We start from the raw sequence: 20,121 nt of genomic DNA on the forward strand, positions 1-20,121 counted from the left end.
TAAGGAATGCTGATAGGAAGATATTTTGGTCAAAAGTTTTATGAATGAATATTTAAGCAATAAGGAGGGAGAATAAATTGTTTGAAGCAAGAAGAAAAAAGGTTATTAAAAGAAAAAAGTGTTTTCGTACATTATTACCAAATTATTTAACATTTTTCTTCATTGCTAGGTAAATCATCATCTAGGAATGACGAGCAACATTAATCATAAAATCAACTGCAAGTCGTCTTTCGTGACATATAATCTTCATTTGTTTTCTCAAATGATTTTTCCTAGTGAAATTACATTTAACAGACTTTTGCTATATCTACACTCCTTTTTTGCTAAGTATACTCCTATTTAACTTTTTCAACTTTTTTATTATCATATATACTCTCCATACCATAAACATTGATACAGAATTATTATTCCAGAATATACTTTCCATAACTATGTTTTGTTTTTGACATTACTAAAAATATTTTTTGGAATATTATTTAATGTTTTAGAAAGTACTTTTCGGAATGTTAAAAATTAAAACTGAGTTCTGGAAAGTATTTTTTGGAACAATTGTTTTTTACATCCTAGAAAGTATTTTTTGGAACAATTGTTTTTTACATTTTGTCTTCCGAAAAATATTTTTCCAGAATGTTAAGAAAAACATGCTAAAAAATTCAAGCAAAAAACACTAGGACCATTAAAAATCTAATATAAAAGAAAAATTGTACAATGAAGCAATTGAAGTGGAGAAAACATATAATTGATATGGATCATTCAATCTAAACAAATCTAAGAGGCACTCCACTGCGACAACAGGGAGTTTGGAGGATGAAAAAAATCCTAATAATACAACAAAAGGACAACATAACAAGAGATCAAAAGGGATAAATAGAGTGAAAGAGGGGAGGGAGAGGGAGTGTCATGAGAGAAGAAAATGTGTTGTTTCTATGAAAAACGAGAGGTGTTGTTGTGTTGAAAAGGGGGTATGCCAGGGAGAGAAGATTGTTTTCAAGAAAGGAAGGGTAGTGTACTTAAAAAAAAAATGGGATGGATATAACTATTGCAAAGTCCATTTAATAGTGGTTACTGATATTTTTATATATTTTAGACTTCTATCTGACACACAATCAATCTTCTTTCACTAGTAAGATTGACCTATTTAATTTGAGGTAAAATGTTAAATAACGAAATGCACAAAATAAGCATGTGGTTGATGAATACATTTTAATTTAAATACATAAACTTATCAATATCAATTATTTTGGAATAAGTATTTAATTTGTACCAATAAATATAGGCGTAAGTATATATCATACAGAAACTTGCGTTTTCATTAAGAAATGAGATGTTACCCTGATCATATGTAATCAATTTTAATCCTTCAATTCATTTAGTACCGGCCAAAAGCCCAAAAGTAGTAACATAGAAACCAAACTAACCACTTGCCGCATGGGTCACGCAACTAAATTAAATGAACTAATGGACATCCTCCAATATAGAGAATATCTTGTAACCATCCTTTGTCCTTCAATTGGGTGACGCTCAATTTTACCTTCCTAACATCTTAACTCCAAAAATAAAGAATGCCCTTAGGCACTTAAGAGCCTCCCATTTCCCATAGTCATGCCTCACACAAAAGCCACGAAACGCAAATTCTAACTTCACATTCTCAACCCACCCACTCCAAGACATGGCTTCTCCTCGTTCTTGGTTGTCTTTTCATGTCTCATCATTCATAGTGACAATTCTCATTTTTTGCTTGTCACATTGTGCTCTTTGCCTTGATGGACAAACCGTTGTAGACTCTCCTTTGTTAACAGAAAAATTAGGAATCAATCGCACCATCAAAGTAGATATCAATGGCAATGGAGAGTTCAAATCTATCCAAGCTGCCATAGATTCCATTCCTGAAGGAAATTCTAAATGGGTCATCGTCCATGTTAGAAAAGGAATATACAGGTACAAATATATTATTTATAATAACCTAACCATAACAAGTTAATTGATCATATTTAGGAACTTAACGTGCTAAATTTTATTTATTTTCATTTTGATCATGTGAAGAGAAAAGGTGCACGTACCACAAAATAAGCCTTATATATTCATGAGAGGGAATGGGAGAGGAAAAACTGCCATAGTTTGGTCTCAGAGCTCTGAAGATAACATAGATTCTGCCACCTTCAAAGTCGAAGCACACGACTTCATTGCCTTTGGAATTAGCTTCAAGGTCAATTCTTTCTATATACTCAAAACTTTGCAACCTTGTGATGGAAAAGGGGGTTGAAAATGAAATAAAATTTATCAGGAGAAAATATTTTGTGATAAAATTTAAGGAATATGCATTGTATTTTAAATATTTTTTTACATTTATCCACATCTAGCTAAATTTTTTTAACAAAGTTGTGATAGTTATTTTCATTGCAGAATGAGGCACCTACGGGGATTGCATATACCTCGCAAAACCAATCAGTGGCAGCATTTGTGGCAGCAGACAAAGTGGCATTTTATCATTGCGCATTTTACAGTACTCATAATACTCTTTTCGATTACAAAGGTAGACATTACTATGAAAGTTGCTACATTCAAGGCTCAATTGATTTCATATTTGGCCGTGGCAGATCGATCTTCCATGTAAGTTACATGCGTCTTTCATCCATACTTTTCTTAGCAACCATTATTAGGAGTGAATCACACACTGAATACGTTTCTATGTAGAAAGCGGATATATTTGTGGTGGATGACAAAAGGGTAACGATTAAAGGTTCAGTCACAGCTCAAAATAGGGAAAGTGAAGGTGAGATGAGCGGGTTTATCTTCATCAAAGGAAAGGTTTATGGCATTGGAGGGGTGTACCTAGGAAGAGCAAAGGGTCCTTATTCTAGGGTGATTTTTGCTGAGACGTATCTATCTAAGACCATTGTCCCAGAAGGGTGGACCAATTGGAGCTATGATGGTAGCACAAAGTAAGAAAATCACTAATTGAACTTCCTCTTATATTTGTACATAGTATGATTATGTATTTATGTTAATGAGATTAATATTGATTAATTGTGTGGTAATAATTGATTAAAATTGTAGAGATCTATACCATGCGGAGTACGAATGCCATGGACCTGGAGCTTTAACAACGGGACGTGCTCCTTGGTCTAGGCAGCTAACTAAGGAAGAAGTTGCTCCTTTCATATCAATAGATTACATAGATGGCAAGAATTGGTTGCCAGCGTGGGTATAATCGTGTTGTTCTCATGCAAAGCTTTTAGATGGAGAATGAAGGACGTGAGAGACTCTTGAATATGCATTTGGATTGTGTTAGCAGATGCTGCATTGTGTAGTCACTTTGTCATGACACAGCTTGTAATTTATAGTAGTACTTTAGATTTATGCCTAGTTCGCATTTTAGATTGAATTAAAATTATCAAAGATCAACCGTTTTTAAGAGTAGGTATCGTTATTGCCTTGTACTTGTCTTCTTTGGCTCTTGTTAATGCTATAAAAGATTATTTGAGTTAAACCAGAAACATGTAATTTCAGGTGCATGTTTGTTATTTTTATAGACTGTTTTACATTTACAAGTTAATTGTGGCGGTAATGGATTGTGTTCATGTAGAACGTACGCTAACTCAATAATAATAATAATAATAATAATATTTTTATTATTATGTGAAAGCTTAAGATTAACAAAAACTACAATTTATTCGTTAATTTATATTATACTTATACTTGCATCAACATATGGATGCATGGACATGAGTTTATTTAATTAATATATATTATTGCACGTTACATCCATGCATGCATGATAGTGCAACATCATATTTTTAGGAATATTTATTTATATTAATAGCCACTGCCACGGGAACTCCCACTTGCATGACCACCTACAACTCCTCCATTGCCGCCACCTTTGCCACCTCCAACACAAGCACTACCACCATGTCCCCCTCCAAAGCCACCACCAACACCTCCACCTTTTCCATCTCCATATCCCCCACCAACTCCTCCTACAGTGCCACTAGCAACACCAGCTCCAAATCCTCCTCCATTGCGACCACCATGTCCACCTCCAATTCCACCAGCTCCTCCTCTGGCACTTCCTCCTTTACCACCTCCATAACCTCCACCAACACCAACTCCTCCTCCTCCACCTCCACCTCCACCATGTCCACCTCCTATGCTGCCTCCAGTACCACCTCCTCCAACTCCACTACCATCACCAGCTCCTCCTCCAATGCCACCACCATCTCCTCCTCCTAAACCCCCACCAGCACCACTTCCACCTCCTCCAACACCACCAACTCCTCCTCCAATACCATCATGTTCACCTCCACCACCTAAACCTCCACCAATACCACCTCCTACACCTCTATAGCCTCCACCACCTCCGCCAGCTCCTCCTCCTACACCACTTCCATGTTCATCTCCAAACCCACCACCTGCATCTCCACCACTTTTACCGAAACCTTCTCCGTTGCCAAAACCACCTCCTTCAAAGCCCTCGAGTAATTCATCTTTTTTTACTTTTTGGCATTCTGCTATTACTATCACTAGTAATAAGAACACAAAAAGTATTCCGATACTCTTACGTAATTTCCCCATTACTGAACAATCACAAAAAATCAAACTAGAAATTTTTGCGTTATATATGCTTGCAATTTGAAAGCTAGCAAAGGAGTAGTATTTATAGTGGAAGCCACACTACATGCCATTAATTCACGTTGTTGAGATCTCTCTTTCATTGTGATATTGATGCCTTTCCATAGTATTACTGTCCATTACTTGGCCAAAACAATTCAAACTCGTCTGGAATATGGAGTATAAGACTTTTTTTTTCCATGCCATTCCTTTTTTGGCACCTAATAATCTATTAATATGTTTATGAAACAACTTTTATATCTGCTAAACTTGTTAGAACACTTAGTTTTTTAAACAAGAAGAACTAATGCTAATAATGCATCACATATTTTTAAATATATAGTAATTGTTAAGTAAAATTTATCAAATAATAAAAATAAATATAAAATGTGCCATTATTTATCTCTTAATTTAACCAAGATTTTTGGATACTAATTAATGACTTATATCAAATATTGCTGCCGACAATTTTTAATCTGAAAGTGGGATGAAATTTAGTGGCTCTTTATCCATTCTTGACTTTCATCCATTACCTTTCATTTAATTTAATTTGTTTTTACCAAATAAAGTACCAATTGAACTCAAAATGACAGCAAATATAGACGTAAAAAAAATTTCAAACGAAAATGATCACTTCAAATTAAATTTACTATTTTCATTCAATTTTTTGGTAATTTGTTCAAGCTCAACTAAGATCTATTGTATCAGTTAACTAAAAAATAAGGATAATTAATGGCGATTAATTCACAAGTTTAGTGCACTTTTTCATGGCCCGTTAAATATGTACTATCTACAGCACAAAATGTAGTTTCAAAATGAGAGCAATAATCATACTGTTTTTCTTTGAATAAATGAACAATCATACTTATAATTGTATAAATTTGACGGAATTATAGAGTAAGATGGACCTACTACTCAAAATAGTTGAGGGTCAGTTTGACACAGCCTCTTGCATGAATTACACACCGGCCAAAAAAATTATATGATAAATTCTTAACTAACCATAGAATAAGAAAAAAATATTGTCATATGCACTGTAAACATACATGCATATACATGATTTTATTAATGTGAATAAATGGTTCAAGGTTTAACAAGAACATAATATTTAATATTTCATTATAAATATTGTAAAATATTAACAATTAAAATGAGACCTTTTTTTTGTTAAAACATCCAAGTGAGACAGGGTATTATTATTATTATTATTATTATTATTATTATTATTATTTTAAAAATATTCGTGAGTCTTTTTTGTGAATATAAAAAAAAAAATAAGTTGTAGTAACAATATTCCATTTTAAAAGTTTGTACATTCAAATTTGCTGTCATTTTAGTTGGTAAAAATTCAAATAGGTCATGATCAATAGATACAAATCTACTACTAATTTTAAAGTTATGTTTAAAATTTCTCTTTTGAAAGTTCAGTTTGACTTTTCTCTCTCTGGTCTCTGTTTTTTTACTGATGACAATATCCTCACTTTTAATTATTTAATGAAAATAAATTTACGTTGAATATAAACCTTTTAGTAATGTCAATTAATATAGTCTTCGGTAATTTTCGTTATATATTTTAGGTCTAAAATAAGAATTATATAGAGGCTTCTGTCAACAACAAAAAATAAATTGGAGGCTCCGAGAATAGATATAAATAAGTTACTGGAGTAATACATGTCCATGTATGTTTTGATGAAAAAGGCCAAGACATGGATAGAGTTGTTAATAAACCGATCAAATCCAATGAGATTAAAGAATGGATAACTGAGTAAACTGAAAATTAAATGGATAAAAAAATTAGAAAATCAAAATTTTTAATTGGATTAGATTTTGGATTTAATTTTAAAAATCAATCCAAATCAAATTTATATATATATATATATATATATTCATAAATTTTTAATATCATTCATTTTTTTATTTCTTATATATTTATAAAATTATCATATAATTTATATCTATTTTTAAAAATATATTTAATTAAAAATATTTTTACTAATTATTTAAGTTAATAAATATTTTATTATTAGTTATATAATGACATATAAATAAAATATGTGGTATCTTTTATTGTATTCATTATATATCTTACCTTTTAGTTAGTTAGAAAAAAATAAAAATAAGATTAAAATCTAAAATTGATCCAATTTAAATTGTGTTTAAATTGGAATGAATCTGATAAAAAGTTTAAACTAAACTAATTGGATGATAAATTAACAAAAATAAAATAATTAAATCATATGATTTTCTCTTTAAAATCTATCCAATCTAATCTGTTAAACCGCAGTGTCGCCTCTACTGTAAGATTAGGGTGTAATTCCATTCTTATATTTTTTTTAAAATAAATTAAATAAAACAAACACCTTGTGAGCCACTTGTCATTCGTAAATCGCAAGTGGGAAACTTGTGTTGTGTGTCCCATCACTTAGTACACACACGGAAAAAAAAAAAAACACATGTATTATTTATTAATTAATTAATCCAAAACCATATATGCAATTAGTGCGAGTTAGCTTTTCATACATGAAAAACTATGTACTCTGAAGTTTAAAACTGCAAGAGTGATCAGTTTATTTTGGAAATTTAGCACTCTCAAGCTTTATAGATTTTTTACCCACTCTAGTAGATTTTAGACGTTGTTTACAGATATTTAGAAAGAAACGACACGTATGTAAAAGATTTATCCTGTCATAAGTCATTAAGTTGAAACTAGTAAAGAGAACAAATAATCTAGTTGAATAGCTAACCTTACAAAATTACCGAATTACATAATGTTTAATGTTTATGTGCAAAGTTCCTAAAACCAAAGCTTTAGAGTTCTCAACCAAACTTTAGAGTTCGGGTGAATTTAAGATGATAATTGATAAATAACATCAACCTTATTCATGAAATATAATTTGATTAAAGGATTAGATTTAATATTAGAAGATAAACTATTTTAATTATATTTTGTCCATTATTCTCAATTAGCCTATCTAATTAGATTAGACGATTCACAACCCCTCACATCTTGAGTTAAAAAGGCATAAACCTTTGTTATGCTCAGATGGTCAATTTAGTTAGACAATTCACACCCCCTCAAGCACTAAGCTTGAAAGATATAAATATTTGTTATGTTTGATCAACCTGGTCAAATAGTTTACAATCTTTTAAGTGTTGAACCTAAAAGACGAGAATGCTTATTATGTTCCATTAATTTATTCAATTAAATAGTCCATAACCCAATCAAGTATTAGATCTGAAAGGTATATTTGATCGATCTATATGACTAAACAATCCACATCTCATGAAGTGCTGAACCTAAAACACATTTTTGTAAAGTAAAATACACACTAAAATTACATTTTTGTTGTGTATTTTTTGAAGAAAAAAAAAACAATTTATGTAATGTATTTGGACTGCATCCCCGTTACGCACTAGAAGCGCATTTTGGTTGTGCATTTTGAGTGACCGAAATGTGTTTCCATAAGGGGTATTTTTGGAAATAAAAAAAGTCAAAGGCCTTATGTAGAGGCCTCTAGGTGGAAGCCCATGGGTGATAGGCCCATTGGAATGAGGGAAGAAGGTCCACAGTCCACTCCATTGTGAAGGGTTAGGGCATAGAAAGAAAGAAAAAGGGTGGGGAGTGGTGAGTGGTGCGTTTGGGAAAGCGTAGCAATGGAGGGCGGAGAAGAAGGAGTGGAGATGATGGTGGACTCAAAGGACTTACAGCAACAGAGCAAAGCGTTGGACAAACTCACTGACCGCGTCGAGGATCGCCAACTGGATTCCACTCGCGTCCTCGAGGCCATGGCTTCCATCGCTGCTTCTGCCCAAGCTGATCGCAATGCCATGCGTATTAGGTCACTATATTTCATTATTCCTTATACTATGCTCACTACTTCATTTTTCTCTTAGGGAATCATCATTGTTGAAATGCATAATAAACTTCAAACTTTAAGACGCTATTATATGCCTATTTGAGACTTTTCTCTCACTTTTTTCATTCCAACAATGATCCACCCCCAATTACTTGTTCAAGATGTCACACCATGGCCACCCACTGTTGGGTCACGAAGGAAGCCAAAACCGTAAGGCATTAAGTGAATGGATCCCCGTTGTTTATAGGCACTAGCTCATGAAGCCTGTGATGATCCTTTAACTTACTTGCCATTACTAAAATTACTGAGAACAACAAACAGAGAGAAGTCAGAACCACTATACCAAAGAAATGAGTGAGGAGAGGACCCTTAATACAAACAAATGAAAAAGGAGAGAGAGCCAGCTGAAACAATCAATCGAAGGGGAAATAATGGCTGTAGAAAACAAGGACTCAAATGGAATGGAGAGAAATAGAAAAGAAATTGAGAAGAAAGGAAATAGAGTGAAACAAAGAAGCAGAGAAAGAAAGAACAAAAAGGTTACAATACACAATCCGGTGGGTTGTTCATTGGACATGGTGTACATCGTCATTTGGTTTATAATAAATGTAGTAGTCATGGAGTGGAGGTCATTAGGCTAATAATAGGCTTTGCTTGTGCATGGACATCAAGTCCCTTTTTCTTAAAACATGCTAAACAAATTGTTGAATGGTCAAAACTAATCAGTTTTTTTTTTTTAAATAAAAAAGCATAAAATACTTTTTCTCCCATGACTACCATAGTCACCAAGTCAAAGGCAGCTGCCACAGGTTGCAATGTAAACCCACAATGACACTAAACATTTGATGACAATCTGTTAGAATTTAGAATGCTGCAACCAATAACACCGTGGCCACCGGTTGACAACACTAGGCTCGGGGGTTATTTACTTGGTAAATATATAGGTGTTCCCTTCCTTTATTCAAGGTCAAACCCCAAAACATCAATAAAAAATTGTATAATTTTACCCTTACATTCTCTTAACCTCCAGTGTGGTAAGTAACAAAAAAATCTTTGATGGTCTTTAAGCTGAAAAATCTGAAATTATAGGAGGTGTTTTTATTCCTAGTTTTATAATTCATGATATGGATATGGTTCCTTTAAAGTGACCAACTCACATTAGAAGATACGGTAAGTAATTTCAGCTGTTAATGAGAAAATTAAAGGTTGATATTACGTGTACCTGCATAACAAATCATGTATGTTTTGGAATATCAGCAAATGAAATTGTGTACTTTACCCTTACTCACCTTAGAAGAGCCAAATCATATAATTTCAGTTGTTTACTAATGTTTAATATCGAAGCTTTCCTTCACTTCATATTGTTGTACTTCTTTTTTTTTTTTTTTTGTATATGAATTGAAATATAAAGTTGCATTGCTGATAGAAATATAAAGTGAAGTGCTTGTTTATTTTTTAGGTCATAATTTAAACATTAATGAAACATGATTATGCAAATTAAAAAGACCCTATAGATGATTTGTTTGGTCTGCATTTGTTTACCTTTTATCTCTAAACTTTAGTATGCATTGTTATCCAATTACAGGGAGAAAGAATTAGCTGCTGTTAAGATAAATGCAGCAGATGTTGATATAATTGCAAATGAACTAGAGGTAACTTCTTCAACAGATTGTTCATCAATCCGTCTAGAAGATTTTATTCCATTGAATAGAATATTGATATATTTTCTTATTGTTTCCAACAGTTGGACATAAAAGTTGCTGAAAGAACTTTGCGGGAGCATAAAGGTGATGCAGTTGCTGCCATTCGGCACTTGCTTCACTAGCGAGGGAAGTAACAAGGGTGAATGCTTCAGAGAATTATATTATGTGTATCAGCTTATATTGTTTTTCATAGAAATTGAATCTCAAATGTATACTCTGACCTAATTCATTAAGAAATCATAACTGTGTTATTGATTGACATCGAGTTTACCACCCCTCCCCCTAAACTTTTCTGTGTTAAGAAAAGAACCCGTTATCTAACGGTGAAGTTAAGTGCTTCATGAGGACCTCCACGTGTCGAATCATACATATGCTTGCTCATTAAGCATAGATAGTGTTTGTTATCTTCAAGCTCAGCATGTGATTGTTTCAACTCAAATAGAAAGCCTTATATTTTTCAACTCTTGTAGATTGCGGTCTGTAATGCTTGTGCAAGTAGCATCTCTTATTTTGTTTGTTTCATCCAAATTGATGAAGCTAAGATTTCAGATTTTTTTGCCAGTGTTTCTTGAAATGGACATTGATGTGATGGAAGTGTCCACACTCTTACTAACTTTTGCTTATTCAGTAAGATTATGTTGCTGGCACCATGCAATGCCAAGGTCCCCCACTCTATGGTGCCTTTTCTTTCATTGGCCATACACCCTAATAATGTCTTGCAGAGTTAATTATTGCCATCCATTTTTGTTTCTAACTCCACCAGTTTCCTCTTCCGAAAGGGCACTGTACTTCCACTTTATGAGTAATAAAATCTCAAATCATGGTAATTAAATAGGTGATGTAAATTTCCCAAAGGCCGGTGTATCTATAATGGTAGGGATCCAGTTCGGGAGCATTTTTTTTTTGTTAAATTAGTTTTTGTACTCAATTAGGTCTTTTAATTTTTTTGTGCTCAATTAGGTCATGAACATTATGCATTCAACCAGAATTACACGTCATTGACTATCAAGACCTAATTGAATTTATTTTAAAAATTAGAGGACCTAATTGAACTTAAAATAACTTAGAAGACCAAATCAATCAAATAAATTAGAGAAAAAATTAATTTAAGTTTTTTTAACACAAATTCTGTGAGCATTTTTTTATTTTTTATTTATCATAGAAGTATTTTTTTTCTTTGGCCAAATGACTTATTTAGTCATTTATCTTCTTTTATTTTTTGGATCATTTTGGTCTTTTATGTTTTAAAAAAAAGATCAAAATGATCCTTCGGTCAATACAAATTTAATACCATTAATGAAACTAAGTGGTGATTAAAAGTCGTCAAAAAATGTAATTTTTTTTCTTCATCTTCCTCCTCTTCTCCCTTCCTCCTCCCTTATCTTCATCTCCAACTCAACAACATACAACAAAATTCTTCAACTCCAAAATACCAATCACACCCACAATCCAAAAAACAAGATCGAATGGTCTCAAAATGGTGGAAAACTAACTCAAAACAAAACCTCCAATTTACTCAATTAGGGTTTAATCTATTCCCGACTTCCTCCTCCACCACGACCACCACATCGTCGATCAAATCCAGTTCCTGTTGCACCACTGCATCCTAGCGCTCCTCGACATTTGCAAGAAGTTCCTCAAAGTCCGTGATCTCGCATTTGAGTTTGTTGTTGTGACAACCTTCGCAACACAACAATGACCGCAAGCACGAGGGTAGTGGAACTCTACGATTTTGTTAGTACAGATCTACCTTGCTTCCCTAACCAAAGTCACTCATCGACATGGTTGTTGATACAATTCTGTGTAGTCTCTCCAAATTTGAACTTGTTGCGATGGGTGTGCTTCAAATGCGTCAACGAACCACCACCAAGCCAAGTTACACAACTTGTGAGATTTGACTTTATGAGATTTGATTGTGTTGTTGAAAGACATGGATTGGAGGAGAACGGTTGTGTATGTGGGGAAGATAGTTTTTTTTTCTTTCAAATTTATAAATGTTTAATAGTGGTGACTAAAAACTATCATTATCTAAGTTTTCCAAATGGTGTTTAGTGTGCATTGATGGAAGGATCATTTTGATCATTTTTTAAACAGAAGAATAAAATAAACTTTTTAAAAGAAAAAAGATCAAAATAAATAATAAAAAAATTAAGATAAAAGACCAAATAGATCATTTCCTATTTTTCTTTCAAATATTAGATTTCCTTGCAATCCGTAATGGTATTTTGCCCCCCTTCCATCAGCCAAAAGAACAAAACAAGGTTCTTTGAGACATTCTACAAATTGCATGAGAAAGTTTGATGTGTCTCCTTTGTTATCCGCTTCACGTGATCTTATTCGTCGTGTCGCACTCCCACCCGAAAAACAAACTCAGCAGCAGGACAGAATAAAAATAATGTTTAGATATATATTGGAGATTAAGAATTTAATTTTATAAAGAGTTTTTATATTATCATGGACATTGTCACACTGATTTATATATAATAATTATCTTGAAAGTAATAACTTATATGGTATAATTTGTATCATTTTTTATTGATTGACAATATAAAATAATATATACTGGTATAAAAATTAAACACGAGTAACTTTTTCAATGTGGCAGTTAGGTCGTTTTCAGTCTTTAATCTGTTCATATTGTATAGTCGGAATGTGTTCTTATATTCGAAAAGTAGCTGAATCGATCGTCAAATTTATCTATCAAGAATATGACGTTGGCAATTTTTTTCGAAGATGAAAATTGCTCACAAACTTTATGAATATGCAATCTATCAGTCAAATTCGTTCTCATGTTAATCACATAAGTTAATTTATTACATGTAATTAATAATTTCTTGTTCCTTCTCCACACTTAAAACATCTACGAGGTGAAATGAAAAAGGTGTTTATTTCCCTCCCATTTTCTTCAACAAAGGAAAGTTAACCTATATCTTCAAGGGATTAAAAATATATTCACCATTGTTTTAAAATGGATTAAGTTTACAAGATACTTAAATTCAAATTAATATAAGATACTACTATATCCTTACTTTTCTCATATCACACATTTATTCATTTTAAAAGAATGAAATCTATCTTTTAAATGCTCCAATTGATATATCCCCTTAACTGTCTAGCTGATATAGGTCTAAGAGATTAGTGATATCCCTACAACTATCAATAGTTTTTCATGTAATCAATAAACTCATGTCAAATATACAACTAGAGTTTCAGAAACTTATTTCTCATTCTCAAATTCTCTCTCTGAACTCACTCTGTTTACTATTTTCCTGTCTCCACTGATTTCTTTTGTTCTTTTTTCCAACTTTCTATACAACTAAAAGTGGCACAAACATTTCCCATACAAAATTACAATGATGATAATGGGAACCTATTCACAACTAAAACATCACTAGTAAGTTTAACAACTTCTATGGTGCCATCAAGGAAATATCATGACAAAACCAATTTGGTAACCATTTTCCTACTTATAGGATGATAGCTGGACAAATATAATGATGAACCAGCAACACAACAGGACTCCAAGCCCAGCAGTTATTTGTATCAACACATCTATTCATCAGGAATGTTTTGTATTATATATGTGTAAAATTCCTTATGCACCAGCCTGTTAGTGATAAAATAGAAACAAGCACAAAGATTGTGGCCACTTGCTAGAACTCCTTTTGAGTGCCTTCCTCAACAGCAGATCGAGCTGCCTGGAATTCAATTGTGTACCGTCTCTGCAGTTCTTTTAGCCTTTCTAACAGTTCCTGGAATGCTGGTCGGCAAGCTGGATCGCTGGTGGTAATGTACAAAATTGTAAGTTAGCATGTGAGTGTTGGTAATTGCACCACACTTTTGTTTCAAAATAACAAAGTGTGATTGATAACTAATAATGTTTAATATGAAAACTTTAACTAATGAAGTAAACAATTTAATAAGCATTGATTAAAAGAAATAAGGAAAACGTTATTTTGAAAAATCCATGTTAACCAAACACAAGCTATGATCTATTAAATTTTTCAGTTGGAGTAAAAAACCCACGCACCCTACATATGCGAGCTTCAAGTTAGCTATATGAATTAATTAAAATTCATCCCACAGGCTTTCAGCTTGTAACTCATCTAGATATAATGTAGATATTAAGCAGGGAAGTCTCACAAATACCAATAAAGAATAAGGAGGAATATAGGAGAACTAGAGTGTTGCTACCAGCAGTACCACACCAAAAGACCATTTCACTCATGTATGATTTTTAAACATGATACTTAGCATATAGTCATTCTATACAATTGATCTCCATTAGTTTTAGTATTTTTTTGTTTTCTGAAATAGTGCAATAGCATAATTTTTTTTTGAAAGTGTGATAATAATTGTGCTATGGATATTAGAGCTGTGGGAAAGAAAAAAAATAATGACAGTGACAAAAAAAGCACACCTGTGCCAGCAGCTCTCAATTATAGAAGTCCACTGTGGATCAACATCTTCTGGAATTTCTAGCCGATGGTTCATAAACCCTACAGCTCCAACAACCTGCAAGAATCCAACACGAAGAAACAAATGACGATAAAAACTGTCACTCACTATTGTCTTCTAAGACTATTTGTAAATTAAAAATTAGATTAGTGACAACACGAAGAAACAATTCAAAGTTCAAACACCTAGTTTGCATACTCTGGTAAAATGACTTGTCTCCAATCACTAGAATTAGTGGAATCACAAATCTAAAAATATTAAATGTTTCAACCAAAGTAGCATTTTTCTTTTTGCATTCAATAAGCTTAACTATCACATCACTTTTTATAGGCAAATGCTAAAGTTAAGGAAGTAAAAGTAGAAAGTTTTTTATTGGGATGCATAAAAAATGCGCTACCCTGTGATTTTTAATGTGCTTCGATATGATTTCCAATAAAAAATTTCTTCTTTAAATTCCTTAACCAATGCCCTTTAGGCATTAGTAAGCAAGACTCCTTTTTATATACGTTCACTTCCATAAATTTCTATGGTTCATGTACACATTAAAACTATACCTGCATTGGGTTCAGAGTATCCCACGGGATCTTTTCGGTCGTAAGTTCCCACAATATCACCCCAAAGCTGTAAACATCAGACCTAATGGTCCCGTGAAGCAGCAAAAGATAATTAAAATGGGATTTTAGTAATAATATTAAGGAAGACAAAAGGAGAGAGAGTAATAGAGAGCATAAACCACACATACTTCTCATCTGACAGTTCATTACGAAGAACTTCTGGTGCCATCCATTGAGGCTACAAAGCAGAATAAAAACTGGAGAGTCAGAAACATATTCTGACACTGAAGAAGCAGAAAACAAATCATCTAAGGGACCACAACAAATGAGAGCCTACCGTCCCCTTTCCTGTCTTAGTAGTGAGATATGTTTCATGTTTAAGACGTGAAAGACCAAAATCACCGACCTGTTTTGCCAACACAAGCTTAATATATATTGTCTGGCTAAATAGGACAGAAAATAAGCTGTAATTCCTTAAGCACTCAACTGAATGAATACAACCCAACGTACAGAGAATAAAAAGAAAAGTGAGAAGTGGCAGACCTTCACAGTCCAATTCTTATCAACTAGAATATTTGAAGACTTCAAATCTCGATGGATGATAGGTGGGTTGCAATGATGAAGATAATTTACACCTCGTGCCTATAGAAAGAGTAAGCATACACCATTGCTTCAATCACAGTGATAGAGATCCTTTCTAAGATAACAGATTGAAGTTAAAGTCAAAATCTACTAGTAGTGCTCCAATAATACATGTCTGGCATGATTAATAATATTGAGAGAGGAAAAGAGAGGGAAACAAAAGGTTAACATGCCACTATTCCTCAACAAACATTAGCATCATAAGAATGAGATGTAATTAGTTAAAACGAATATACATATATATAGATACAGAGAGAGATCTTGTCCGTAATACTGCTTTAAGTACTTACAACATCTAAGGCCATATGAACTCGCCGTCTCCAATCAATTTTGGATGTGTTTCTCTGAAGCAAACGAAACAAGCTTCCACTGAATGGATAAAATATAAATGGATGCAACAATTATCAGCACAAATCAACATTATGTGACAGTGAGACACAACAAATTGAATCAGAATGCTCATGACACTGAGTAAATCAGAAATGAAGTACAGGACAAACCGTGGGAGAAACTCTGTTACAATGCATAGATGTTGAGGTGAAGTCACAGCCCCCATAAAGAGAATAATGTTTGGATGACGAAGTCTTTTCATGACAGACACCTGCTTACAGAAGACATTGTCAAATCAATGGTATATAATAATATAAAGGAATTTTAAGGGAGGCTCAATTACGCGCTGGAACTACCAAATATAAGGTGGAATTGTCTGATTATCAAAATAAAAGAAAAAATAATCAAAGGGGAAAGCTTGAGGAAGTGAAAGAACAAGCTCTTGCACATATAGCTCTATATCAGCTACATTCTAAGATGGCACATCAATATCAAATCCCAGGTATACCTCATAGCTATTACTCCACTGTTACCCATTAGGTTCCTGTATTCTTCCAATTATGAGTTTTTCCAATTCTTTTAATTGACAACATTTTTAATTCATTATTAAGAATTGCACGAATACACTCAACAAAATATAATACCAGTTATAACACTGATATCATGTATCGTTGTTGTCAAGGTAAATTGGAGTATAATTTCAGTTATTATCAAGGAAAGACCAAGTATGACAAGAACAAAACCCTATCTATGGGTAGTATATGAACAAGGCAGCATTTACAGCAGAGTCAACAGGATGATTATTATTAATCCTTATTGAACATAACCAAGCTTGATGAAACAATCTCATAAGTATGAATAGTAGATATAATCATGATCTCATATTAAGAGCTCATAACTCTAACATCCTACATGCATGTAGATTTTAGCTTGACACATAAAAGCAATAAATATTTTGCAAAATGTAATAAAGATGGTCTCATTGCAAAAACAGCATCAAAGTAAAATCCACAGAAGAAAATCGATTATGGTCTAATCAAATTTTCTCTCCCAGTTAATGGCAATCACATCATTCTTTAAACATAAGCTGATTTCATCATATGGATAAAATTTATCTTAATTCCCATTTCTCAACATAACAGCAAATTAGACTACCAGACATCATACCTCTTGTTTGAAGGACAGTATTGTATCATCTGTGTATTCATGCTTTGAGAAAACCTTGACAGCAACATCCTGCAGAAAATTAATATAAGTTGAAATCTGAATAGTGCCACTGGCCAGAAAAAAATCATTTACATTACAGGGCTTCCAGAAATCAGACAATGCCCTAATTAGACAAAAATCAATTTAACACATAAAAAAGGACCTGTGTACTATATACACCAGTAATTTGAGTTGCAACATAACAATTTGCATAATGTATATGAAAAACTTAAACATGTTAAGCAACATGAACTTTAAACCAGAAATTACAGGAGAAGAAAACAACATACCGATCCATACCACTGAGCATGATATACAGTTCCACAAGAACCTGCAAAGAAACAACAGAAAGGTAAGTAGAAAACACTCAAACAGATATAGCATACAAATGAACAATAAGCATTGATCACTAGATATTCGGGTTTGCAAGCAGGGGCATCATATTAACACAGGGGGCCTCATAAAGAAGCAAAGAAATTTCAAAAATAAAAAGTCTGTTTACAGATATGTAAACATTGTTTAAACAAATGTCTTTGTTGATGCATGGATATTGTAAAAAGCTTATTTTCTCAAGCATGACGCTCTAGTATTGAGCATGACTACCTTGCCCAATTGGTTCTCCCATTGTCAGGTCCTCCCACAAAATTTCATAATCCAAGCAATCAGAGTCAACATCCCCTTTAATATTGGCTGCACTACTGCTGACACTCCCACAGCTGCTGGTACTACCTGTGCTGTTAACATTAAAAAATGAGGACCAGGATCCTGAAGCCTCGTTAATACCAGATCGATTACTTTCTCCTGCTTGGCTTTCTGGCTTCAATCCAGAAGAAATATTCTTCTGATTAACTGACTCATTTTCTTGATCGCCCTGTGACCAAGGCCAGGCAACACGAACATTCCTTGCCTCGGATCCTTCCTGATCGTTTGCTCTCCATGGCCATGAAGATGTTTTCTTTTGAATCCATGTTTCAGCCTTAGAAGTTATGATCTTGTGAATAGGTTTTCCTTGACTTTGTTCACCCGAGCCTCTAACAGATTTTCCTTCGGATTTCTCTTCAACATGAGAAAATACACCAAAAGGAGATTTTAGCACCTCTCCTCTGGGTGTGCTAGCTCCACTTGAATTACCATCCTCTCTCTGGTCAGCTAGAACACAGTCCGAGAGACTAGGCTCAGAATGATGACTCTCTCCGCTCCCACCTTCACCATTGGTGTTACTTTCTCCAGTCCTGATTCTAGACTTAACTTTGTTACTCACCTTCGAGGCCTGCCTCAACGATTGCAAACATCAAGACAAGCCAAACTATACATAAAACACAAACACGAAAAGCACAAGACTAACCAAATTTGAAATTTTCGACGCCAGAGCAGCTTGAAGTGGCTGCTTAGAGTCAAGGCCAAGCTTATCCGAAATGCTACTCCTCCTACGACCATTCAAACCTGAATCCGGTTCGGCATTCTCTACCCCTGACAAGGGAATTCTGGTCTCAAGGAAGGGCCTTGAATCACAGGAGACACAAATAACCCCAACCAAGCTTCCATCATCATCATCATAGAAAGGTGTATTGGTTGTAACAGCATAGAACCTATCCCCTCTCTTATTCTTAACAGGGAGCTGGCCTCTCCAACTCTCTCCCCTTTTGACATGGTTGAACACATCATTGGCTAAGCCAAAATCACTGGGATCCACAAGCATCTCAATCCCATCCTGCCCTAGAACTTCTTCAGCGGCATAACCATACATACTCTCCGCACTAGGGTTCCTGCAAAAAACGATGATCACAAAATAGTCAACCCCAGAAATAAAAAAACAATTTTTACCACTGAGATGCAACAAAAATGAACACCCCACATGACAAAACTTGAAGAAGCATCAAAATAAGCTACTCACCAGTACATGATACGACATTGAAGATCCAACACATGAACAGCGTGGCCCATTGACTGCAAGATATTGAGATACTTGTTTCCATTTTGATGCAGAGAAGAAGAGGGTTTGTTACACGTGGCAGCACCGAACCTGGAACGAGACTTGTTGTTTTGGAAGAGCTTGAAGTTGGACATTTCTTGCTTGAGGTGAGCGTGACCAGCTTCTAGCCGTTCTATCTTCTTCAGAAGCTCTTCTTCTTTTTCTTCTTCTGGGATTCCCATTTCAGTACTACTACCCATGATCAAATACTAACTATCTCAACTTTTAAGAAAGAAGAACACAAATCATGTCATATGTGTTGTTCGCAACTTACAAGGGTCAACAACAAACGGCAAGCTCTTCTTTTTTATCAGTTCCAGTTTTGTTTTAGCTTCTTTCCTTTTGTTCGGTCGGCTTTGACGGTGTTAGGCGGCTTCAACTTTAATTCTTGTTCTTCTTCATATTTTATGTTTTAGGAATCGTGAAACGTTAGAATATTAAATGGAAATTATTAGATTAGATTATACAGAAGATATATATGCATGAATCTTTTAAGTAGAGATTTTTATTTTCCTCTTAGATCACATTTATCTCTTATATGAAACAATGCTGAGAAAATGTTTAGTTTAGCCGGACCGACCTAATGAAATATAGGACTTTATTTTAATTTTATAAGCTTAAATTGAATTTGAACATTTTACTCCAATTCAATCAAGTGCCTAGCGCGGCCTAAGTCTAAAAAACTCATTAAAAGTTAGTTAAAATTGGGTTTTTGGACTTTATTTTTAGGTTTGAATTAGATCTAAGTTGATTGTTGGATAGTTTATTTTACCATCTATAAGATACAT

At 33.7% G+C, this 20,121-nt stretch overlaps 4 protein-coding genes across 4 annotated transcripts; 2 read left to right on the top strand and 2 right to left on the bottom strand.

Annotated features, from left to right (window-relative positions):
* Window positions 1-1,615: 1,615 nt before the first annotated feature.
* LOC114425679 (probable pectinesterase 67) lies at window positions 1,616-3,501 on the top strand. Its single transcript, XM_028392628.1, has 5 exons — window positions 1,616-1,938; window positions 2,044-2,206; window positions 2,404-2,610; window positions 2,695-2,942; window positions 3,058-3,501. The coding sequence occupies exons 1-5, from the start codon at window positions 1,670-1,672 to the stop codon at window positions 3,209-3,211; spliced, it is 1,041 nt and encodes a 346-aa protein (XP_028248429.1). The 5' UTR covers window positions 1,616-1,669; the 3' UTR covers window positions 3,212-3,501.
* Window positions 3,502-3,816: 315 nt separating this feature from the next.
* Window positions 3,817-4,575, bottom strand: LOC114367740 (glycine-rich cell wall structural protein-like). Its single transcript, XM_028324933.1, has one exon. It carries the CDS (start codon window positions 4,573-4,575, stop codon window positions 3,817-3,819), a length of 759 nt encoding a protein of 252 aa, XP_028180734.1.
* Window positions 4,576-8,197: 3,622 nt separating this feature from the next.
* Window positions 8,198-10,632, top strand: LOC114366860 (huntingtin-interacting protein K-like). The gene is made up of 3 exons (XM_028323875.1): window positions 8,198-8,450; window positions 10,054-10,120; window positions 10,213-10,632. Exons 1-3 carry the CDS (start codon window positions 8,266-8,268, stop codon window positions 10,291-10,293), a joined length of 333 nt encoding a protein of 110 aa, XP_028179676.1. The 5' UTR covers window positions 8,198-8,265; the 3' UTR covers window positions 10,294-10,632.
* A 2,681-nt stretch (window positions 10,633-13,313) lies between these two features.
* Window positions 13,314-19,747, bottom strand: LOC114367878 (probable serine/threonine-protein kinase DDB_G0272254). Its single transcript, XM_028325114.1, has 13 exons — window positions 19,256-19,747; window positions 18,707-19,127; window positions 17,965-18,631; window positions 17,652-17,692; window positions 17,323-17,391; window positions 16,326-16,426; window positions 16,116-16,194; window positions 15,727-15,825; window positions 15,521-15,589; window positions 15,372-15,421; window positions 15,184-15,265; window positions 14,592-14,686; window positions 13,314-13,951 (listed from the first exon to the last, which is right to left on the bottom strand). Exons 1-13 carry the CDS (start codon window positions 19,531-19,533, stop codon window positions 13,825-13,827), a joined length of 2,178 nt encoding a protein of 725 aa, XP_028180915.1. The 5' UTR covers window positions 19,534-19,747; the 3' UTR covers window positions 13,314-13,824.
* Between the last annotated feature and the right edge of the window lie 374 nt (window positions 19,748-20,121).

This window comes from Glycine soja, chromosome 9, assembly GCF_004193775.1.
Source record: "Glycine soja cultivar W05 chromosome 9, ASM419377v2, whole genome shotgun sequence".
In the NCBI taxonomy this organism is placed as follows: Eukaryota; Viridiplantae; Streptophyta; class Magnoliopsida; order Fabales; family Fabaceae; genus Glycine; species Glycine soja.

Excerpts from the sequence above, each read along its gene's own strand:
- LOC114425679 (XM_028392628.1), top strand. The coding sequence starts at position 1,670 with ATGGCTTCTCCTCGTTCTTGGTTGTCTTTTCATGTCTCATCATTCATA. Across the intron at positions 2,207-2,403 it reads CCTTTGGAATTAGCTTCAAG|AATGAGGCACCTACGGGGAT; the intron begins GTCAATTCTTTC and ends TTTTCATTGCAG. Across the intron at positions 2,943-3,057 it reads AGCTATGATGGTAGCACAAA|AGATCTATACCATGCGGAGT; the intron begins GTAAGAAAATCA and ends TTAAAATTGTAG.
- LOC114366860 (XM_028323875.1), top strand. The coding sequence starts at position 8,266 with ATGGAGGGCGGAGAAGAAGGAGTGGAGATGATGGTGGACTCAAAGGAC. Across the intron at positions 8,451-10,053 it reads CGCAATGCCATGCGTATTAG|GGAGAAAGAATTAGCTGCTG; the intron begins GTCACTATATTT and ends ATCCAATTACAG. Across the intron at positions 10,121-10,212 it reads TAATTGCAAATGAACTAGAG|TTGGACATAAAAGTTGCTGA; the intron begins GTAACTTCTTCA and ends TGTTTCCAACAG.
- LOC114367740 (XM_028324933.1), bottom strand. The coding sequence starts at position 4,575 with ATGGGGAAATTACGTAAGAGTATCGGAATACTTTTTGTGTTCTTATTA.
- LOC114367878 (XM_028325114.1), bottom strand. The coding sequence starts at position 19,533 with ATGGGTAGTAGTACTGAAATGGGAATCCCAGAAGAAGAAAAAGAAGAA. Across the intron at positions 16,195-16,325 it reads GTAACAGAGTTTCTCCCACG|TGGAAGCTTGTTTCGTTTGC; the intron begins GTTTGTCCTGTA and ends TTATCCATTCAG. Across the intron at positions 13,952-14,591 it reads ATTGAGAGCTGCTGGCACAG|CGATCCAGCTTGCCGACCAG; the intron begins GTGTGCTTTTTT and ends CATTACCACCAG.